Raw genomic sequence first — 20,958 nt, 5'->3', positions numbered from 1 at the left:
CGCATTTAACAATAAACAGTGAAAGATATCACTTTGACCCATTAGGATTTGTAATAAACATTAAAACATTTGTTTTCACTATCATCTTTCATTTCTAATGTGAGGCCTCGAGTACATGCATCGGAATGGTCGGATCTCGGAATGCCCGGCATCAGACGTTGATTAATTAGAATCGTTCCGCGAAAACGTTCAGCCGAAGTGTTTAAAATTTTCAAGTTCGCGCCAAAAGGCGTTCCGCTTATTTCCAAAATTGTCAAACACATGCACTGAAATTGCCATAGCCTGAAACGAACGTAACACCAATCACAGTAAACGTTCGATAAGACGAAAAACTTCCTTCTTGTCAAAAGTGTGCTGTGATTGGTATTCCGTTCACTTTAGGCAAGTTCGGCCAAGTTCGGCTCGTGAACGACACTGTTTCCCCGGAACGTTCCTGATTGGTTGAAGCCTCATTCCGGCTATTCCAATAATCCAGCCGTTCTAGTGTATGGACTGTAGGACGAATTTATGCTGCTGCTACTTTTTTTAATATAAAAAAACGTTCTTGGTGAAAGTTTCTTTTTTCTCAAAGCAGTCCATTCGATTGAAATAATGACGTGATAAGGAAATTAAATAAAACCGCTTTAGTATACCCTAACTTTGATGTACATTCTATGTTGCTAGAAACATAATGTAGGTTATAAGTTTTAGTTTTTAATTTGTACATATAATATTTCTTGGCATATAAATCGTGCGCGATACAGATTTATCAGACATACCGACAGATGTTGTATATTTCAAGTATTGTTAAATTAGATCTTATACGAATTTTAAATGATTATTGAATTTATTGTTATATAAATACTTGTATATTTGACTTGGCGCTAAAAGTTGTACCGGTCATTTTCAGGGGGCGCAACCTCATGCACCGGAATGACTGTAACCCGGAATGACCGAAATACAATCCATGTAGCTCCTTTGACAAGAAAAAATTTCCTTTTTTAAAAGTTATTATTTATATTGAAGGTTTATATTTAAGGTTATTCCAGTGCATGTGTTTGACCTCCTCAAAAATGACTGAAACGCATTTTGTGGCGAAATTGTATGCAAGAATTCTTTATACGTAAATACCGATTACCTGCACAATTATTAGGAAAATATGAATCGACAACATATATAACTGCATGTATGTCACAAATATCGGTTGAAAATATTTTACAGTCACTCATCATTACAGTATTCAATTTAAGATTTAAATGAAATAAAGTATTTCAGAAGTATCTTGAAGTAAGACGGTATATTTAATTTAAAAACAAAATTGATTTAATAAAAAAGCATCGATTTTATACTTATTTAAGGAAGACGAATAATTTTTATTCCAAACGCTCAAACGAAAGAAATATACTTCGAATCTTCCCGAGTCGAAATATAGGCCCTACTTTGACGCTCCAAGTGAAAGTAATGTACCTACTTAGCGGCTGTTTATTCTACTAGTTCCTACGTAGAATGGAAATTCTGTCGTCTATATTCTTGAGTTTTAGTTATGTCTACTTTAAAGCTCCATATTCTCCGTAGAATTTTTAAATTATCTTTTAACACTCTTAAAGTTTAACGCACAAAGTATGGCGTCGTTGCCCTGACGCCTGTGCCCTCGTGACAGATACTTGGTTGTTTTCTTTAAAATTCTATCACCACAGTTTGTGAAAGCAACAGTTTAATCGGTTTTAAATCATAAATATTAAAGTGATAACATCGAAATGGCTTCAAGAGGGAAGAAGTTTGCCTTAATATAGTGGCTGCAAGCAAAAGGAAAAATGCAAATCAACGCTATGATTTTGAAGATATTTTTAAAGAACCCAAATCGACAACCCCTCAAAAAAGGTATCAATCACACGAGAAGGAAGAACGATACAAATCTTTTGCATTGAGATTTTTCTGTATCACAAAAAATAACTCCAATTTAGTTACTACAGATTTGAAAGAAATAGATTTTACCTTTACACAATTTTCTTTTGAATTGAAGAATCACGAAATTAAATGATTTCAGTTTAAAAATGTAGAGAGTAGGGCAATGTAAAATCCTTAAAAATTGAATATTTTAATATTAGATAATTGAAAATCATTTAAACTCAAAAGCGTTCAAAATTGAATAATAAAAAATTGCAAATTTTTAAATTTGTACAATTATAAATTGAAGGCGATCAAAATTTGAGAATTTAATATTTAAAACTAAATTGAATTTTTTAAAGTTAAAACTTCTGACATTCTAGAATTGAATATTTTTATAACAGAACGAAATTATAATTTAAACTTTAAGCTAATCAGGCGAATTGTTATAAAATCAATGTATTAATTAAAATTATAGCAAACAAACTTTCAATCCAAATAATAATTTTAAATAAGAGACATTAAATATGAAGGAAAAATTCTTGTCCAGCACCGTGAAACCTAAAGAATTTGAATCGGGACGGTTGGATATTTCCTCAGGTAAAACATTTTTCAAAAAAGTGAAGGTCATTCCTGAAGTAAACTTCAACGAGGAATTCAATGGTGACCTTCATTTTGACCTGGAAGTTGACATTCATGGCTTTTTGAAGGTCAACTTTGTTTTTTTTAAAGGAACCCCATTTTTCATATCTGCAATCGATAGAGCGGAAAATTCTACGTTCAGGTACGTACCCAACTCATAGGTCACTTGTAACGTTCAAGGTCAGTTAGAGGTTATTTGAAATGAACAAAGTTTTCCAAGAGGTCAGTGTAATTCCTGAAATAAATTTCAACGAGGAATTCAATGGTGACCTTTATTTTGACCTTAAAATTAACATTCATGGCTTTTTGAAGGTCAACTTTGTTTTTTTTTAATTGGAAACCCTCTTTTTTACATCTGCAATCGATAGAGCGGAAAATTCTACGTTCAAGTTCGTACCCAAGTCATAGGTCCATTGTAACGGTCAAGGTCAGTTAGAGGTTATTTGAAATTAACAAAGTTTTCTAAGAGGTGAGTGAAATTCCTAAAGTAAATTTCAACGAGAAATTCATTGGTGAGCTCTGTATTGATCTTGGTGCTGATCTTCAAGGTTTTTTCAAGGTTTATTCCAAGCCGTTAACATTTACTTTTAGCATTACCCAGGAACAACGACGTAGACGTAGTAAATTCTGTTCCCATTTGGGTGCTTGAATAGCGTCAGTCCCCTTGCCTTCACGCTTAACTGAATACGTTCGAATTTAAAACCTTGAGCTTCTTGACAAAAAGCTATGGAATTGCAAAAATGAGTTACAGCATTACGAATCATCTCCCTATCAATCAAAGTAGCCTGTTGCAGAATCCGATTCCGCAATTCGTCTAAGCTTTGCGGTTGTGTTGAGTATACTTTGCTCTTTAAATAACCCCAAAGAAAATATTCGAGTGGCGTCAGATCAGGAGATCCAGCAGGCCACTCGATTTCACCCCTTCTTCCAATCCACCTTTTGAGGGAACTGAGTTTCCAAATATGCTCGAACCTCCTAACCGTAATGAGCCGCTGTTCCGTCCTGCTGGAACCAAATATTTTGAAAATTATCGCCTGTAATCTCCCTTATTCTTGGTACAATTTGGTTTCTGAGAAGCTTTTCATATGCACGGGAATTGAGATTACCATGGATGAAGAAGGGGCCTATCAACGTATCATTTAAGATACCAGTCGAAACATTAATCTTTTGTGGATATTATGTGTGACTCTCGAACGTCCAATTAGGATTTGTGTCGGGCCAATATCTACAATTTTGCCTGTTAACTTCACCTTTTAAAGTGAAAGTAGATTCATCTGAAAATACTGTATTGTACAAGAAAAGAGGATCTCTATCAATTCTGTCCATCATAATTTCACAAAATTCAACCCGACATTCAGGATCGTTTTCATTGAGCTCTTGTACCAAATGAACATTCTAAGGATGGAAATTAATGCTTTTTAAAATATTTCGCACTGTCTTAGGAGCAGCGTCACGCTCGTTACTAGCTCGACGTAAACTAAGGGGAGGATTTCCAACAAATGCTTGGGCTATTTCCATCTGTATCTCCTTAGATCCTGCATATTTTGGCCGACCACTTCTCTGAAGGTCCTTGATAGATCTATGATTCATAAAGCGCCTTACAGTTCATTCAATTGTTGATTTTGAGACAGGATTTAATCCTTTTCCATTATGGAAAGTGTGATTAAAAAGCAAACGAACTTGATCATAAGAATGAACTCGACCTCCGCAACCACGCATCATTAATACAGATACCCTCCATCGCTCCGAAAGTTCAGCTTGCGCCATAATAATCTTTTAGCGAAAGATAGTAAGCATATACTCGTAATACGTAAATTTAGTTTTGACTCGTAATATTTGTATCGAAAACGGTATAGGACTTATGGTATCACCTTAGGTATTGACTTAGGTATCGAAAAACGGTATAAGACTGTATAACTCTTCGGGGAGGAACAGAACTCTCACCAGAACACCTGGAACTTTTAGTGAAAAATTTCCTCATGATTTTACAATATTCAAAACGCTGTAACCAAGATCAATACAGAGCTCACCAATGAATTTCTCGTTGAAATTTACTTTAGGAATTACACTGACCTCTTAGAAAACTTTGTTAATTTCAAATAACCTCTAACTGACCTTGACCGTTACTATTGACGTATTACATGGGCACGAACCTGAACGTAGAATTTTCCTCTCTATCGATTGCAGATGTAAAAAAGGGGGTTTGCATTTAAAAAACAAAGTTGACCTACAAAAAGCCATGAAAGTCAACTTGTTTGGTCAAAATGAAGGTCACCATTTAATTCCTCGTTGAAATTTACTTCAGGAATAACCTTCACTATTTTGAAAAATATTTTACCTGAGGAAGTATCCAACCGTCCTGAGACTTTTTAGCACCCTGTATACCAAAGATTTGGATGTAACATGCACTTAAAATAAAAAATTGTTTCTTCAATATGTCATATCTTTAAACCAATATACTAGGCAGTCTGATAAGTCCCTGAAAATCAAACACGGAGACGTTTTTTTGGACAAAGTCGGTTTTTTTTTCAACATACTCTCCTTTTAGGTCGATACAGCGAGTCCAACGATTTTCTAACTTTTTGATACCGTACGAAAAGTACTCGATCGGAAGGTCTATAAAATACGCCTCAGTTTCAGCTATGAGCTCCTCATTTGAGTAAATAAGCTTACCGGTGAGCCATCTCTTCAGGTTAGGGAACAAGTAATAGTCGCTGGGGGCCAGGTCTGGTGAATACGGTGGCTGAGGAACCAATTCGAAGCCGATTTCATGCAATTTTGCTTGTGCAACAAAGCATGAATGAACAGGCGCATTGTCGTGATGATAAAGCGGTTTTTTCTTCTTCAAATGCGGTCGTTTTTCGACGATTTCGATTTTCAATCGGTCCAATAATGATGAATAGTATACTCCGGTTATGGTTTTACCTTTTTCAAGATATTCCACGAATGTTATTCCATGTGCATCCCAAAATACGGTCCACTGTGAGGAAACGCGGCACCCATCGCGCGCAGACCTTCTTCATGTCCAAAACTGAATGCACGATATAGCCCACACGTTCCAATGATATGCCTACACCATTAGCTACCTCTCTCAATTTCACTTTGGGATCATCCAACATTATATCATGGATTTTTTCGACATTTTCTGGTGTAGTGACCTCTTTTGGGCGCCCAGATCGTTCAGCATCAACTGTGCTCGTACGGCCACAACGAAACTCGGTAAACCTCTTATGAATCGTTCTAATCGACGGTGCAGAGTCCGGGTAATACTTATCCAGCTCATCCTTGGTCACGGATATCGTTTTCTTGCGAAGATAGTAGTGTTTGATCAAAACTCGAAACTCAGATTTTTCCATATTAAAAAAAATCGGAGGTTAGTCGCTTCTCAGTGCTGTAACTTGTAAATGCGTAAACATAAATGGCTGAAGTTTTGACCGGCGTCATTTGAAGGATCAAGCTCGACGAAAATGGTTCACATTAGTGAATACTAATGCCATCTCTTAGAATTTTCAGCTACTTATCAGACTGCCTAGTATTTCTGTATGCCGCGAAGTCGATCACTCCAATATTCATGATGCCTTCGCTAAATATTCCCATACACGTATTATTTCGATATTCTGTCACATTCCTCCATTTACCTTTGCGCTCTACAAGTTTTTAAAGATTCCAAATTATTTAAAATGATTTTGAAAAATGTCAAGAAATTTCAAAAGAGTATATGTATTACTGTGTAATTACAAAATATGTTCAAGTGTTTGAAAGGTTTTTAATGAATTTTAAAACAATTTACGGGAATTTAGAAATTCTTTTAAATTGAAAAAGATTAAAGTTTGTAAATGAATTTCAAAACATGTCAAGTAATTTTAAAGATTTTTAAAAGATTTTAGAAAAATTCCAAAACGTACAAGAATTTTCAAGAGATTTTAAAGACTGTAAAATACTTTTTATGAGTCCAAGACATTTCTAGTGATTTTAAGGGATTTTGTGGCATAGAAATATAGTTTAACAAGTCTGAAAAGGAATTTCAAATATTACAAAGCATTTTAAATAGTATAAAAAAATACAAAAGAGTTTAAAGATCTTCGTGTAATTTTAATATATTTGTATGTATTTGAAGAGATTTTCAGGAGTTTGAAGGGATTTAACGGGAGTTACTTGATTAAAAAATATTTAAGCGTATAGTCGAAGTTCAAAATATTTCGCATTATTCAAAAGAGTTCCAGATAACTTTCATGAATTTAAGGGATTTTAAGTAATTTTAAAGAATTTTCAAAGAATTTCGGTAGAATTTAAATAAGTTTGAAGATTTTAAAGTTATTTTTTAATATAAATAATGTTCTTGCATTATTTAAAGTCCGTGAAGACTTTGGAAATCTTCGGAAAATTTTAGAAATCCTTTACAATCTATTGAATTTCTGAAAATATATATTGAATTTTTTTTAAATCTTTTAAAATATCTCGAAATATTTTTGGATTTAGTTGAAATCTTCTTTAAGCACATAAAATATACAATAATAATTTCTAATAATTCTAAAATCTAAAATCTTGGTACATATATTATTATAAGCGAAGCAATATTTTTTTCAGAATGGGTCACAAAAATTTGCAGGCGGCTTTAGGCGTTAGGAATGCGAAACTGATAGGGTTCAAACCCGCGGCCAATAAAAATTTGCATAGCGTGCGATTATAAATAGTCTAGTGATTGTGTAATAGTAAATAATTGTAAACTCAAATATGTGAACAAATATTAGAGCATGATAGTAATAATATAATAATACAAAATATTAATTAAAGTGGGACGATGGACGTTGGGGCTAAAGCGTAGGCTTTTGACCCACTTCTTCGGCTTGCGGGTTCGATTCCCGCCACGCACTCTGGAAGAGTCTCTGTGGCCCATGCGGTGAAAACTTGAAGCTGGTTCTCTTGGTGGTTCGGAACCCACCTTAAACTGTAGGGTGGTCCCCCTTCCACCACCAAGTAAGTGTGTGGTGGGTGTATAAAGGCCTAGAAAGAAGGTGTAAGAAAAATGTAAATCCTTAGGGGACACATTAGAAGCTTCCATTTCATTCAATACAAAAGATTAATTTTTTTGTGGTGAAAAGTCAGTTATAATTTTATACAACCATTCTCTATAGTTTCGGAACTTGCTCAACGCAATGTAAAATAAAGACGATTTTAACTTTAATTAAACTAACCAACGTATCCTCGACCATACGATTAGTTCTATACAATTTAATGGATATTTTTTTCCGTGTGCATAAGTGTGTCCATAAGAGCGCTAAAGTAGGGGCAAAAATCGTATGGTAATATCCTCTACTTTAGAACCTTAGCCCCTATAAATATTAGCGTGCAGAGAACCAAAGTAAGGCGAAATATATTTCGACTCGGATTTTTAAAAGTACAAATGCGAAGCAAATATTTGAAGTCATGGAGTTCACTTAAATCCGTGAGCATGAAAAGGCTTCAACAATGGTTAATGCGTCTCAATTCGTGAGAGAAAAATACGCACTCAAATTCGTCACGTCGAATTTCAGAACGTGCTGATCTATACAATTCAATTCGTGACAGGAAAACCGACATGTGGAGTATTTACAATTTATTTTTAATGTTTAGTAAATGGTCGCGTAGCTCAGTTGGAATAATGCGGACTGATACATGAGAGATCGCTGGTTCAGTTCTCTTCGCATGCTCTTTTTAATAATTTTTTTTCGAATTGACCATAACCACGCGTTTATATAAATTCACACACATTCAACTCGCAATATCTTAATTTGACCAAATTCGTTTAAACGAATCAAAAAACGGGATTCACGCGCATTCAAAAATTATAATTCGCCCCAATCCGTATGATTTCTTTGTTTTTCGCTGGGGTAAAAAATTAAGGTGAGGCCCGGTATATGTGCCAAAGAGTAAATAGAGATGTAATAACTGGGTTAGTGTGATGAAGAGAAAATTTTTAATGTAAAACAAATTAGTCATTATAGAATAATAGTGCTATCTCTTATTATTGGATAATAATAATGGGTGAAGAATATTTTAATTAGTATGTAAATTTAAACAATATCGTAGAATTGAGATTTGAGTAGTTTTAAACTGCATGCAAAATTTTTCACACGTATCACTTATCCATGAGAATGTAAACCTATAATCATCGAGAAACTAAAATCAAAGCCTGCAATAGAAGGTTTACATAGAAAAAACCCAAAAAGATATTCTCACTCTATACGAGATATAATAATGTGATTGATATCTGATTAAATAGCATTTTTTTTTTAAATTATGAACACTTTTCTGTAAATATCCTTACGGAATTGCACGTTCTGTTCGCTACGGCGCTATGTTCTAGAAACTTTTTCTGGTTGCTGAACGCCTCATTCCGGTCATTCAATGATCAGCTGTTCTGATGCATCGAATAAAGGCCTGAGGTTTGCAGTACAGCTTCTGCTGGATTAGGGAACCGCGCAAAATTTTCAAATAATGATTTTGTTTTCGGTTTATTGCAGGTTATGTTTACTTATTTGATATTATGTTACACTGCCAACTGCTGAGCGTGAAAAATGACCTTTACTTGAATGAAGTCTAATTAACATTTAAATTTACATTTGATTATTTACAACATATTTTATTTATATTGTTCAGCATATACATTTAAAACCCAATTAGTTAATAGATAATCTGGCCTAATTTTGGATTTAATTCCAAATTTAAGAAAAAAAAGAAGATGTTTTTGAGATGCTTTTGCAGTAGCCGAACTACTTCAACAACTTTAGAAAGAACATTTTACACGTGTCGAATTTCGAAGTTATTTGAAAACCTCCCATGCACACATTAAAGAACAAAAGAAGTTATCAATAGATTTTATTTCATCAAAGTAGGCATATCAATATTAAAAAACTGTGTTGGGGACTAAAAATGTTTCCTTTTTTTATGTTTGCCAAAAATCAGGGATCATTTTGACACCAAAACTCATTGACAATTTGCGATAGACGTATATCTGCAGTTTAAATAAATTGACTGTCACTTTTTAGTTTCTGAAATGAGATGTATGAAAATATTTTCTTACTGTTAGGTTTTTCAACCTACATTTTGCAATATCACGTAGCTAATAGTCTATAATAGATGTCACCAAACTAATGATAAGGAAAATACTTGAAGAATATAATTCCAGACATGAAAAATTGATAGGTGATTCATTTAAACTGCAGATATCTTTCATCATTTGCACGATGTAAAAGGAACAATTCTCAAAAATAAAGCTTTTTTGATCACCCTAACAATACATGTCCTACTTGAGATAGATGGCTTAGTCTGGGGTCGCCTTCCGCAGCTTTTTCCTTAATCTTCTCATCATTATCAACATAACTTTTCGGACTTATATCACTCAGAATTTGGGTGACTTTTCCTGAAGACATAAATAAATAGAAGTATACAAAATATTTGCAGACCAGTCATGTCCGCAGATTGATTCGTACAACGGCCATCAACCTGACACCGAGTGGTCAAAACCAAAAGTTTATTGTTTATTCTTCACTAGATGCTCTATTTCTTGCTACATTTTAAAGCTGCTTTTGAAATTCTCGAAATAAAATTGTTCCATTCCTGAAAATATTCGAGTATTTAATTTCATTTTGTATGCAACATATAAACAAACGTATTGAAAAATTTGGCAATATTAAGAATATGATTTTGATCTAAAAGGAAATTGCAGAAACAAATTTACTATTGATTAGAATTATTGCCAATAGGTTAAATAATGTTTTTTATATGATTATTGGTTATACGAAATATTGTCATATTTAAGAAATTTATTAAGAACTTATAATAGTATATTGCGCAACTAGTGTAAACAGGCATCCTTTTTAAATGAGCGCATTGTTTTTATAGCGAATCGTAATTGAGGGCGTCTACGGTAACTTTAATCTCTGACTTTACCTCCGATTCGTTACAAAAACATGAAAGCGGGTGAAACAATATTTGCCTGAAATTACTTGCAGAGCACGTTATACTTCTCGCTGAAAACATTCACACACCAATCCACTATGAATTTCTCTTTCTGTCGTTTTCAACCATGGTCTCTCTCAAGTGTTACGAAAATAGGGAGACAATCATGAATCGAGTTCTTTTTTAACTCTAATGTCAAATGGTCAAAACCCTAATTTGTAATTTATTCCACGCACCGCCAGACATCGCTCATAACGCGTACTTTTTCGTTTTTCTATGAAGGCATAAACACACGCTATTTTCATAACTGCATTCTGAAAAGTTATATACTAGGCAGTCTGATAAGTCCCTGAAAAATAAAACACGGAGACGTTTTTTTGGCCAAAGTTGGTTTTATTTTTCAACATACTCTCCTTTTAGGTCGATACAGCGAGTCCAACGATTTTCTAACTTTTTGATACCGTCCGAAAAGTACTCGATCGGAAGGTCTCCAAAGTAGCCTCAGTTTCAGCTATGAGCTCCTCATTTGAGTGAAAACGCTTACCGGTGAGCTATCTCTTCAGGTTGGGGAACAAATAATAGTCGCTGGGGGCCAGGTCTGGTGAATACGGTGGCTGAGGAACCAATTCGAAGCCGATTTCATGCAATTTTGCTTGTGCAATTAAGCATGAATGAACAGGCGCATTGTCGTGATGATGAAGCGGTTTTTTCTTCTTCAAATGCGGTGGTTTTTCGGCGATTTCGATTTTTAATCGGTCCAATAATGATGAATAGTATGATCCGGTTATAGTTTTACCTTTTTTAAGATAGTCCACGAATATTATGCCATATGCATCCCAAAATACGGAGGCCATAACCTTTCCGACCCATTGTTGCGTTTTTGGACGCTTCGGAGCACTTTGGCCCGTTGGAACCCACTGTTTTACTTGTTGCGTTGACTCAGGAGTGTAGTAGTGGATCCAGATTTCATCCATGGTTATGAATCGGCGCAAAAACTCGGTCGGCTTATGCGAAAATAATGCCAAATTCTGCTCGGAAGTTGTCACACGAATTCGTTTTTGGTCCACTGTGAGCAAACGCGGCACCCATCGCGCGCAGAGCTTCTTCATGCCCAAAAGTGAATGCACGATATTGCTAACACGTTTTAGTGATATGCCTACAGCATTAGCTACCTCTTTCAATTTCACTTTGGGATCATTCAACATCATATCACGGATTTTTTCAACATTTTCTGGTGTAGTGACTTCTTTTGGGCGCCCAGATCGTTCAGCATTAACTGTACTTGTACGGCCACAACGAAACTCGGTAAACCACTTATGAATCGTCTCAATCCACGGTGCAGAGTCCGGGTAATACTTATCCAGCTTGGCCTTGGTCTCGGATATCGTTTTCTTGCGAAGATAGTAGTGTTTGATCAAAACTCGAAACTCAGATTTTTCCATATTAAACAAATCTCGGAGGTTAGTCGCTTCTCAGTGCTGTAACTTGTAAATGCGTAAAAATAAATGGCTGAAGTTTTGACAGGCATCATTTGAAGGATCAAGCTCGACGAAAATGGTTCACATTAGTGAATACTAATGCCATCTCTTAGAATTTTCAGGTACTTATCAGACTGCCTAGTATTACTTTTTAACCTATTAAGTTTGATGGGCAAACCAACTAACACAATCGAGAAGTAAGGTTTGAGATGCAAATTTTTTGTTGAAAGATGCTCTCTAATGAAAAAGAATGTAGATTTTCGACTCTATAAACTATATTTGATGTTTAAAATTTGATCAAAAATGTTAATGAAGAAAAAAGTAATAGTAACATTCAGTTCTAACAGAAAAATTGTACGAATTCATATTTTAGACTAGCGCAATGATTTAATGTAATTTTTTCCGTAGAGATGAATGGAGCTCTTGGTTTTTTTTCGTAACTTAAATATTTAAACAAATCATCTAAACGTCTGCTAGAACTATTTCGCTGGTTCAAATCCGACACAGGCACGCTTTGAAATTTTTCAACATATCTTGGGAACCGGTCAAGATTCTTGAAGATTCATTGCCTTGAATTAAAAATAAATTTTCAAGGATTATATGATATGAATTTAAGATTTTTTCTACAAATTTCGTGCGTAATGCCATGAGTTGAATTCAAGGTAAAAAATCCCAGAAATGCTTTGATTGAAACAAATCCTAACATGGTTTTAAAATAATTTTCTTGCTTTTTTTGAACAAATAATCACATGTACATTTGTATTATTTCTAGCCAAAAGCGAGATGATCTGAACAATTTTCATTTAGGTGGAAATTAATATTCTTCAAATTACCAATTTTGTCACTGTTATTGTTTATATATTGTTGCACATAAAAGTAAATCAAGACATTATTCATTTTGAGGAGGTGAAATATATTATTCTGAGAGTTTCTGAAAAGGAAACTTCAAAGTTCGTTGAGAAATATAGCTTGAATAGTATTATAAAGAGTACATTCATGGTTTTGACTAATGTCAATACCGAAAACCCACATTTAACTTACAAGGCTGCTTGTGAATTAACAGTATGTAATGCTTTATAAATATTAGATTGCTTCGTACTAAAGAAAGCTACTATTATTTCCAAAAGTATAAAGAATTTTTTTTTTAATTTTTCGGTTGAAAACGCGTTTACGGCTTCATAAGTTGATGTTTTGTAGGCTTTCACACCGCTATACTTTGTGATTCTTTGATCTTGGTACATCGAAATACCTTAAGAAATACGCATCTAACGAAAAAATATCCTGAATAAAAACATTTTATTTTCGAGGACGCAAAATGACTCCATAAAAATTTACGCCATCCCCTGGGGGCAGGAGGAATTAACTCTAAAATTTCAAATAGAAACGTGTATTTTTCATTGCAGATTTAGATTTTCCATAAAAATTGTTGACTGTTTAAGTAATTGACTTCCCTACAAAATATAAAGAAGAGAAATTGATCGGTTTGTTTGGAACTGTGATGTGTTTTCCTAATATAGCGTTCAATCCTCATGACTGACGATAATAGCTTGAGAACATCGGATCACACTTTCCGCCTAACTTTTGGTATTAGTACATGGCAAGTATCAGCGGATTACGAGGGCCAGTTCAAGGCAGTGATCCAATTTTCCTCTTGCTACTGACTGCACTGTACGGACCAAGCATGTGCTGTACGAACCCATGCTAATAACGATGACTCATCTGCGAGTCATGGTTTAGTTGTACTCCTTACGTTTGTCTGCGTTTGATTGGGTGTCGTTGTATTCCCTCCTTACTTCGTCTCATACCCTTTGCTACTAGTGTTTTATTTGTGAAAGAGAAAATTAAAATGATTCTCATTTAACTCGCCGAATTTATTTTTGTGGGTTCATTTAAAGAATTTATTTTATTGAGAAGTGCAAACAACTCAGAAGAAAATGAAGCAGCAAATCAGGACTGCTTGTAACCAAATACCAGCAGACATACTCGGCAGCTGTGTGCAAACTTTCGAAGCGCCGATTAACAAGCGCATCAAAGTGGGAGGAAACCATTTTAAGCACGTAATGTAACATCCTTATTGAAAATAAGCACCTTGACTGTGAGAGGCAAGGGAGCTCACCGAAAGAAGCACCCCAAAGGAAACAGACAACTACTACTACGCCCATGTTGTTTTTCATGGGTAGCGCAAAATTTAGTTCATTCCTTGACTGCTTACATATATACTTGGAGTCAAAATGAGAAGCTTACCTTTCAGGCATAAAATTCAGCTTTCTAATGCTCCAACTTCACTTTAATTCCCTTCACAGGTGGTTGGAACGGTTGTTCAAAATCAAATAGATTACAATTTAGTAGCTCTTCTGAAAACAATTAACAGACCTTTTTAATTATTTGTTTGAAAGCGCGTTTCTTGAACAGTCAGCAATGTTGTTTTGGAAAATGCAACGCCATCTGGCGTGAACGGAAAACAAATTTTCAACAACAACAAAAATTCGTATTTCCTATGGGGAATGTGACTCTACAATACAAAATATAGGTTTCCATTTGAAACTTCAAAGTAGCCCCACCCACACCAGAGAATGGGGTAATTTTTTACGAGTTTGCTTTTCTCCTCCGAAACTAAAAAGTTTTTATTCAGAACATTTGTTTCGTTAGATGCGTATTTCCTGAAATATTTCGACATCATAAGATAGAAGAATATCTATTAAGTATATTAATTAAATATTCCCCAAAGAAATAAGCTTACAATATGATATTCAGAAACTTTAAACAGATATTGCTGTTCTCTTTAAATTAAATATCAGATTTGCAAGTATTTAAATTAAAATAATATTTATAATTGCATTACAATTGCCATCAAAAAATATTCTTTTTTATATTTCAGAATTTAAAATATGAAATTAGATATTACGCATTCCCTCCTCGTGTTCCTTCGAATAATCTTTCATATGTCTGTAACGAAAACAAGATTTTTATTAGGAACCGAAAGCAAAGTAACAGGGTTCCCACATAAGGTGGCAATCGCACAGGGCGTGTTTAAACATAAAACTGAAATTCGTAGACATATACTTCCTGAGAGTGGCTAATCGATTTTCCTGTCTCTGAAGATAATCATGGACGGAATCCTCCAATATATCTTTCGTTTCCACCAAATTAGTCAAATCATGAACCTTATCATTTGATGAATTGAATTTGCCAATTCCGGTACAGAAGAGAGCCATCAAAACAGCACAGAAGAGTAAACATGATCTAGGGTAGCACATGATTTTTTAAAGCTTTTTTGGGTCCGTTACCTTTAGTCGCCACAGAGGAGTCGGAATTTTTGAAATGAAAAATCTGCGTTCTGTGGGTGCAAACATTATTTAAAATGTTACCGATCTCCAGTTTTCGGTCAGAATTATTATTAAACAAGTCCACTTTCAAAAATATAATTCTTGACTTATATCCTACCTATACTAAAGAAATAAAACGTAAAAAATACCCAAGCAGCTATTTGTAACAACATTTAGTTACGAAATTGTTTAATTCATACTTTCCAAATTATTGATATATTTAGAAAAATAGCTCAATTCTAATAATTTTTAAAAAGTTCAAAGTTTGATTAGAGTTAAGTCGGCCTTTTCCGAGTATAGACGAGGTCGAGTTAACTCGATAATTCAGTACTTAAATCTACTGAGCTACTTGAAAACTTTGGAAAACTTAAACTGTTTCTAGTTCTGAAAAGTTTCGAGACAGTATGTAAACAACACTTTTATGAAGTGAGGGGATTTTCAGGATGATAATAAAAGAGGTCAAATATAAATGGTTGGCCGGATTTTGTTTAATTCGGTACCAAAGGGATTTTCAGGTTTGCCAACACAAGTTTGTCGTACAAGTTGTACTTGGTTTCGGGAATTACGTTATATAAGAGAAAAAGGTGACGTAATATAAGCAAAATATTTTACATTTAGGAAACTAAGAGACGCGGGAGTGTTGTCTTACAATTCTTCAAATGTTTCTCCAATAAAAAGACAAATACATAGTAATTCTCATTACTTTTATAGTTTTTTTTTCTATATTTTAGATAAAGAACTAATAGATACTTGAATTTTAGAAAGATCAAATCCGAATGTAGCGTGAAATAAAGAATTATATTTTGATTTCTCCTCAATGAATTCAGGTAATTACTATCGGTGAGGAAATGTTAGGTATCTTCCGACGTAAATGAGCTTACAGGCGTTTATGTACAAAATTGTTTGTGCTATGCAGGCTGAAAAATATTTTAAAAACTAAGGATTTTCAGCTGCATTTAAGAACAGTCCAGTTTGGATAATTATTTCTTATACAAGGGGCAAAGGGAAAAATAAAGAAAAGCATTAGTATGAGAAAAACTGTTGTGAAAAAATTGCAGTTGAAAAAATTGAGAAATATTCCAAATTGTTGCTTAAAAGTACATAAATGTAAACTCTATTCTCTTCAGTTCTAATAAAGATATTACAGCGATTCAAATTGCAAACTCTAACGGATAGGATCTGTAATGTTTTTAAAGCGCTCAGGAAGATGTGATAGTCTTATTTCTTGTGAAAATCGCGATATTTTTAGACATTTTTTTGTTGGAAAGCAAGTTCCAGAAAGTTGGGGGGGGGGGGGGGGGTTTACTCCCGTCCGCTCGAGCCTTTCTATGATCCGTGATTCTGAATCCATCGGTTGCACTTGGCACGTCCTAGGCAGAAAAAAAGTCCTTTGTACAAAAAAGTCCTTTCAGGAGAAATAATGCTCTAAACGTGACTGTTCCTGAATGCACCCAAATATCCTTATTTTTTTTACATTTTTCAGTGTACAAAACAAAAAATTATTTGCATAAACGTCTTCAAGCTTAGTTACATATAACAATTTTAGCTTTCATACTACTATTTTCTTATTGCGCTCGCATTTTTTTAACTGAGTTGTTATGCTTTAAAGGCAGATCACTTTCTTGCCGATAGTATGTCTCAGTATCGAAGTAAGTTTTGCAACTGAATTCGGGTATTTTACTGCATTGCAGAACTACACCATCCCAAGAATAGACAATGACCTAAGAAAGTACTATGAAAGATCTGTACGGTACCACAAACTTCAGGAAATTTATGATAATTTATTGGTCACTTATTCAAGAAAAAACTAAAATGATTATAACCGTAACATTTGTTATAACTTTATAATATGAGAATTATTTAGGAGCACGTACCTTTATCTTTATTTTATTTCCATCATACAACACTCTGGATTCTTCAGAAAAGTAAATGAAGGAACTGTGTCACAATGTCCGTTTTATTGCATACTAAATTTTATCGAAACGGCTTACAGAACTCTGACGCAGCAATATTAAAGATTATGAAACTCACGACTTTGGTAAAGATTAGAAACTTTTTTAAAACAAGTTTATACATTTTTATAGTTTTGAATACCCATGTATGGAACTTTTACGGCTTGGTTATCTAATAGGATGCAATCACGAAATTGTCATCGGAGAATTTAATTATGTAATAAAAATAAAAATTGGATCTCTGGAGAGAAGAATAAGCTTTTATTTCGCTTTTAAATACATTATTTTTATTCAAGAAAGCCTAAGCTAACCTACTTTTACATCAGAACTTCTATGCCCTGCATTAAATATATCTTCTAACGAAAATCTCTTTTATTTATTAGTAAGTCTTTGGAGTTAGGGTTTACTAACTAGAATCTTTCAATATAATACTTGGCAACGTTGGCCGTCTAAACTAATTGAAGCTGTAGCTTACTCGCTTAAAATGGTATTTCTTTTATTTAATCTTTCCATAAAATATATTTGCTTTACATTTGCATAGGATTACTTGTACCTAATTTTTTTATAAAATTTAATACAACCACTACTATGAGACTAATTCTTATAATGATTAATTTAGTCGATCTAAACAGTGCAATTTTCGCTCTTATTTTATTCGTAAATATTCTACAGAATAGACGTAAGATTTTTGAAGGCAGTAAATAAGGTAAATGGCCTTTACTTCACCCGGAATGACAACATTCAAGCTTCATTTAGGATTATACCATAAAAATATAAAGGGGTAATTAGGCCCTAATCTTTATTACCTATTCAGAGGTGCTAATGCTACCTCACTCGCTTATTACGATAATCCACCTCAGTGAGGGGCAATGCGCGCGTGCCTACAATGAGTTGAGGCTTAGATATGAGTCCCTCGGACTGCAGGTAGCATCTATCCAAAATACAGAGAATCTAAGAAGGGCGCGGGCGCCAGTGAGAGCGTTTCAGAGTCAAACCTAAAGGAATTTACGGTTTCCGGTATCTCGGAATTTATAAAAAAGTAGAACTCAGATTCCTTTCAAATCTTAAAGCAGATATTTTCTCTCTCTTTTACTTTTTCTCAAAATGCATTAGGCTCTTCTTCAACAAAGTTTTGTTTGTCTAGATAAGCGTCAAGGTGAACCTTTAACGTCGACTACAAATATAAACGATAGAGTCGCAAGATGCTCGATGCAACGATACTTTCAAATATTCTCATAGAGAATGCATTTCTATTAGATATAAGATTTCATTATTCTCAAGGAGAATACAAATTTTCATCAGAATGGTCGCTCTAAAAAGCTTCTAAAGTGTAAAATATTGCATCAGAAAATATCTCGTCTCGGTTTTAGTCACAGAATATCTCTTTATTGTAAATGAGTCGGAAGATGAATCGTCCCGATTAGATCTTTATAAGATATTCAGAAGTAAGCAAAAATAGCATGTTTTAAGGAAACTGGATATTTTGTACTTACTACAACTATGGACTTTTTCGACAGGAGAGAAAGAGGATAAATCATCCAGCCCTTCTTCCAATTTTGGCCCTCAAATCCGAGACTTTCAGCTGCGAGATCCTCTCTCCTGTTTTACAGCTTGGCCGCCCCTTTTATACCCTCTCAATCCCAAGCACTCTAAAACTTACGCAAAATCGTATGAGTGGGAGTCCTCGGAGTCTGCGCTTTCGTTTTTCTCCTATGAAAGGCATCTTTTCAGAGTACTTGCACAGGAGATAGTATTTTTTCCTATTTTTAGGCTTTTTCCTGTAAATCACAGGTTACAACTGCCCACCGATTTGAAAGGCACGCTTGATTACAATGCTAATATCTTGCAGTTACGTCGGATATATTGTAGAAAAAGGGATGATCACCGCTACGATTAGCTTAATCAAGCGTGATCGTTACAATTTCCCCTGGATTTTAGTGAGCTGTTCCTTCCCTTCCCTTTCCAATGTCCCATCTTAAGTCCATTTCAGCTTCTTGTTTTCCTCCCGGTTGTTGCAGTGCGGATTTCTTAGAAACTTGCTTTCGGTGAATGTCTATTCTTCGGTTATAGGCCAGGTTTGTGTCGGATTCCATTGGGCATATTTTTAAAGACTCTGCCTCGTCTCATTAAGGTAGATCTCGCTTAGGGCCAAGTCCACCTGTTGCCGACCTTCCACCGCTGCCTCCGCCCCTTCGCTTTGAGGTACACTTTTGCAGGTCAGGTAAGATGTTTACCCTCTGTAAAGGCGGCCTTGGTGCCGCTTTCTCTAAACTCAGGTGCGGACGTTTCACTGGTCTAATGTCCTTCTGTGTTATAGTTTCTTTAACAAGCGCATCATACCGACTTCTCCTTACAGCATAGATGCCGTTTTGTTTTCATAGCACTCGCTTTCTCCTCGCTCGTTCTCACCCAATTTTCCTCTTCCTTCGTCGGAGTCAGTTTCCTGTTAGCGTTCTGTTCCGATGTCGTGGTTTCAGATTCATTTTTTTGCACTGCTGCGTATTCGATAGCGTTGATCTGTATTTCTTGCATGTTCTCACTTGCTATCTTTTTATCCTTCTCGGATTTGCTGTTGTTTTCTGCGTCAGTGCCTGCCTTCGACGTTGACGGCCGTGGAGATCCTGAGTTGCTATTGTTTTCTACAGCTGCTAATTTCAGGGTTTTCTTCTTCTTAGTTCCTTTTGCCTTTTTGGCTTCTTGTCTAGCCAGTTGTATGCGTTCTTGGTCAGTCATCAGGGGTCGTATATGCTCCGTCCCGGGGATGACTTCGTCACTTCCCACTTTTCGTTTCCTAGTATTTTTAGGTAGTGTCGGTGCCGTAACTACGAGTTGCGACATGTGAAGTTTCCTCCATACGTGTGGGTATCCCTTCGATATTTCTTGCGCCGTGCCGATAGCGATTTCATATCTATGTTGATCGTATTCGACCACGCAATCTTCTTCAGTGTCCAGGTTGCATTGAACTGCTACACAGGGGTAGGAGTCAATGCATTCGAAGGAAGTTCTTGCGCCTGGCATCGTGGGCTTTTTGCTTATTATCGGCCCACCCGAAATTTTCTTGTCCCTAGGACCCTTCGACAGTCGGTGCTGCATTTTCTTCATCCCACTCTCCAATTTCCTCTTTTACTTCCTAAGTTCGTTGGCGCGGTACTGCCCTCTCTCTCGGTCTTCCTCGGCACTACACAAAATGTACAGGTTCGTTGCAACTTGCTTTTTGATTTTGTACGGGCCTTCATACAGAGCGAGAAATTTCGCCATTGCGCCCGTTTGTGCAATCGAAACGTTGCACGCTTTAGCTAGCACCCACTTTTCTTCCTGGAAAGTGATGCCCTTCTTTTTACGATTTAGCCGAGAGTAATTTCTCACTCTTGTTTTTTATTTTTTATTTCAATGATTTATTTATATTTATTAAAATGAGTTTAATTTTTAACGCTTCAAGTCTCAGTTTAATAATATTCAGCGTTTATAATATTCAGAGCTATTAAACTTGTTTAGTTAAATAGGGTAAAAAAGTTAAATTTGAGATATCCGGATGGTTCTTCAAAGTTTTTACTGTTCTAATGAATAAACCAGATAGTCTTTGTGTTAGAATGACATTTTTCTCAGGAAAGTAGGGTTAAGAACCAAAATTTAAGATACCCGTATGGCTTTTCAAAAGGTTTTACTCGAAATGACCTACTTTCAAATCTCCCGCTATACAACATTACCAATCACAGCTCAAACAGATGGGACCCACATCAATCCCATGTTTTA

General features: G+C 35.1%; 1 protein-coding gene across 7 annotated transcripts in view; it reads right to left on the bottom strand.

Annotated features, from left to right (window-relative positions):
- Positions 1–17,227, bottom strand: part of LOC117168367 (prolyl 4-hydroxylase subunit alpha-1-like) — a 52,640-nt gene extending 35,413 nt beyond the window's left edge. For all 7 annotated transcript variants that reach the window (XM_033353975.1, XM_033353983.1, XM_033353966.1 and 4 more), the window contains exons 1-4: positions 17,128–17,227; positions 14,991–15,264; positions 14,833–14,873; positions 9,798–9,910 (exon numbers count right to left, since the gene is read on the bottom strand). In XM_033353975.1, the coding sequence (XP_033209866.1) occupies positions 9,798–9,910; positions 14,833–14,873; positions 14,991–15,184 (348 nt within the window). In that variant the 5' untranslated portion in view covers positions 15,185–15,264; positions 17,128–17,227. The remainder of the gene's footprint in view (positions 1–9,797; positions 9,911–14,832; positions 14,874–14,990; positions 15,265–17,127) is intronic.
- Between the last annotated feature and the right edge of the window lie 3,731 nt (positions 17,228–20,958).

This window comes from Belonocnema kinseyi, chromosome 1 (genome assembly GCF_010883055.1).
Source record: "Belonocnema kinseyi isolate 2016_QV_RU_SX_M_011 chromosome 1, B_treatae_v1, whole genome shotgun sequence".
Lineage (NCBI taxonomy): Eukaryota > Metazoa > Arthropoda > Insecta > Hymenoptera > Cynipidae > Belonocnema > Belonocnema kinseyi.
Note: the sequence above shows the minus strand (reverse complement) of the source record. Positions and strands in the feature narration are given on the sequence as shown.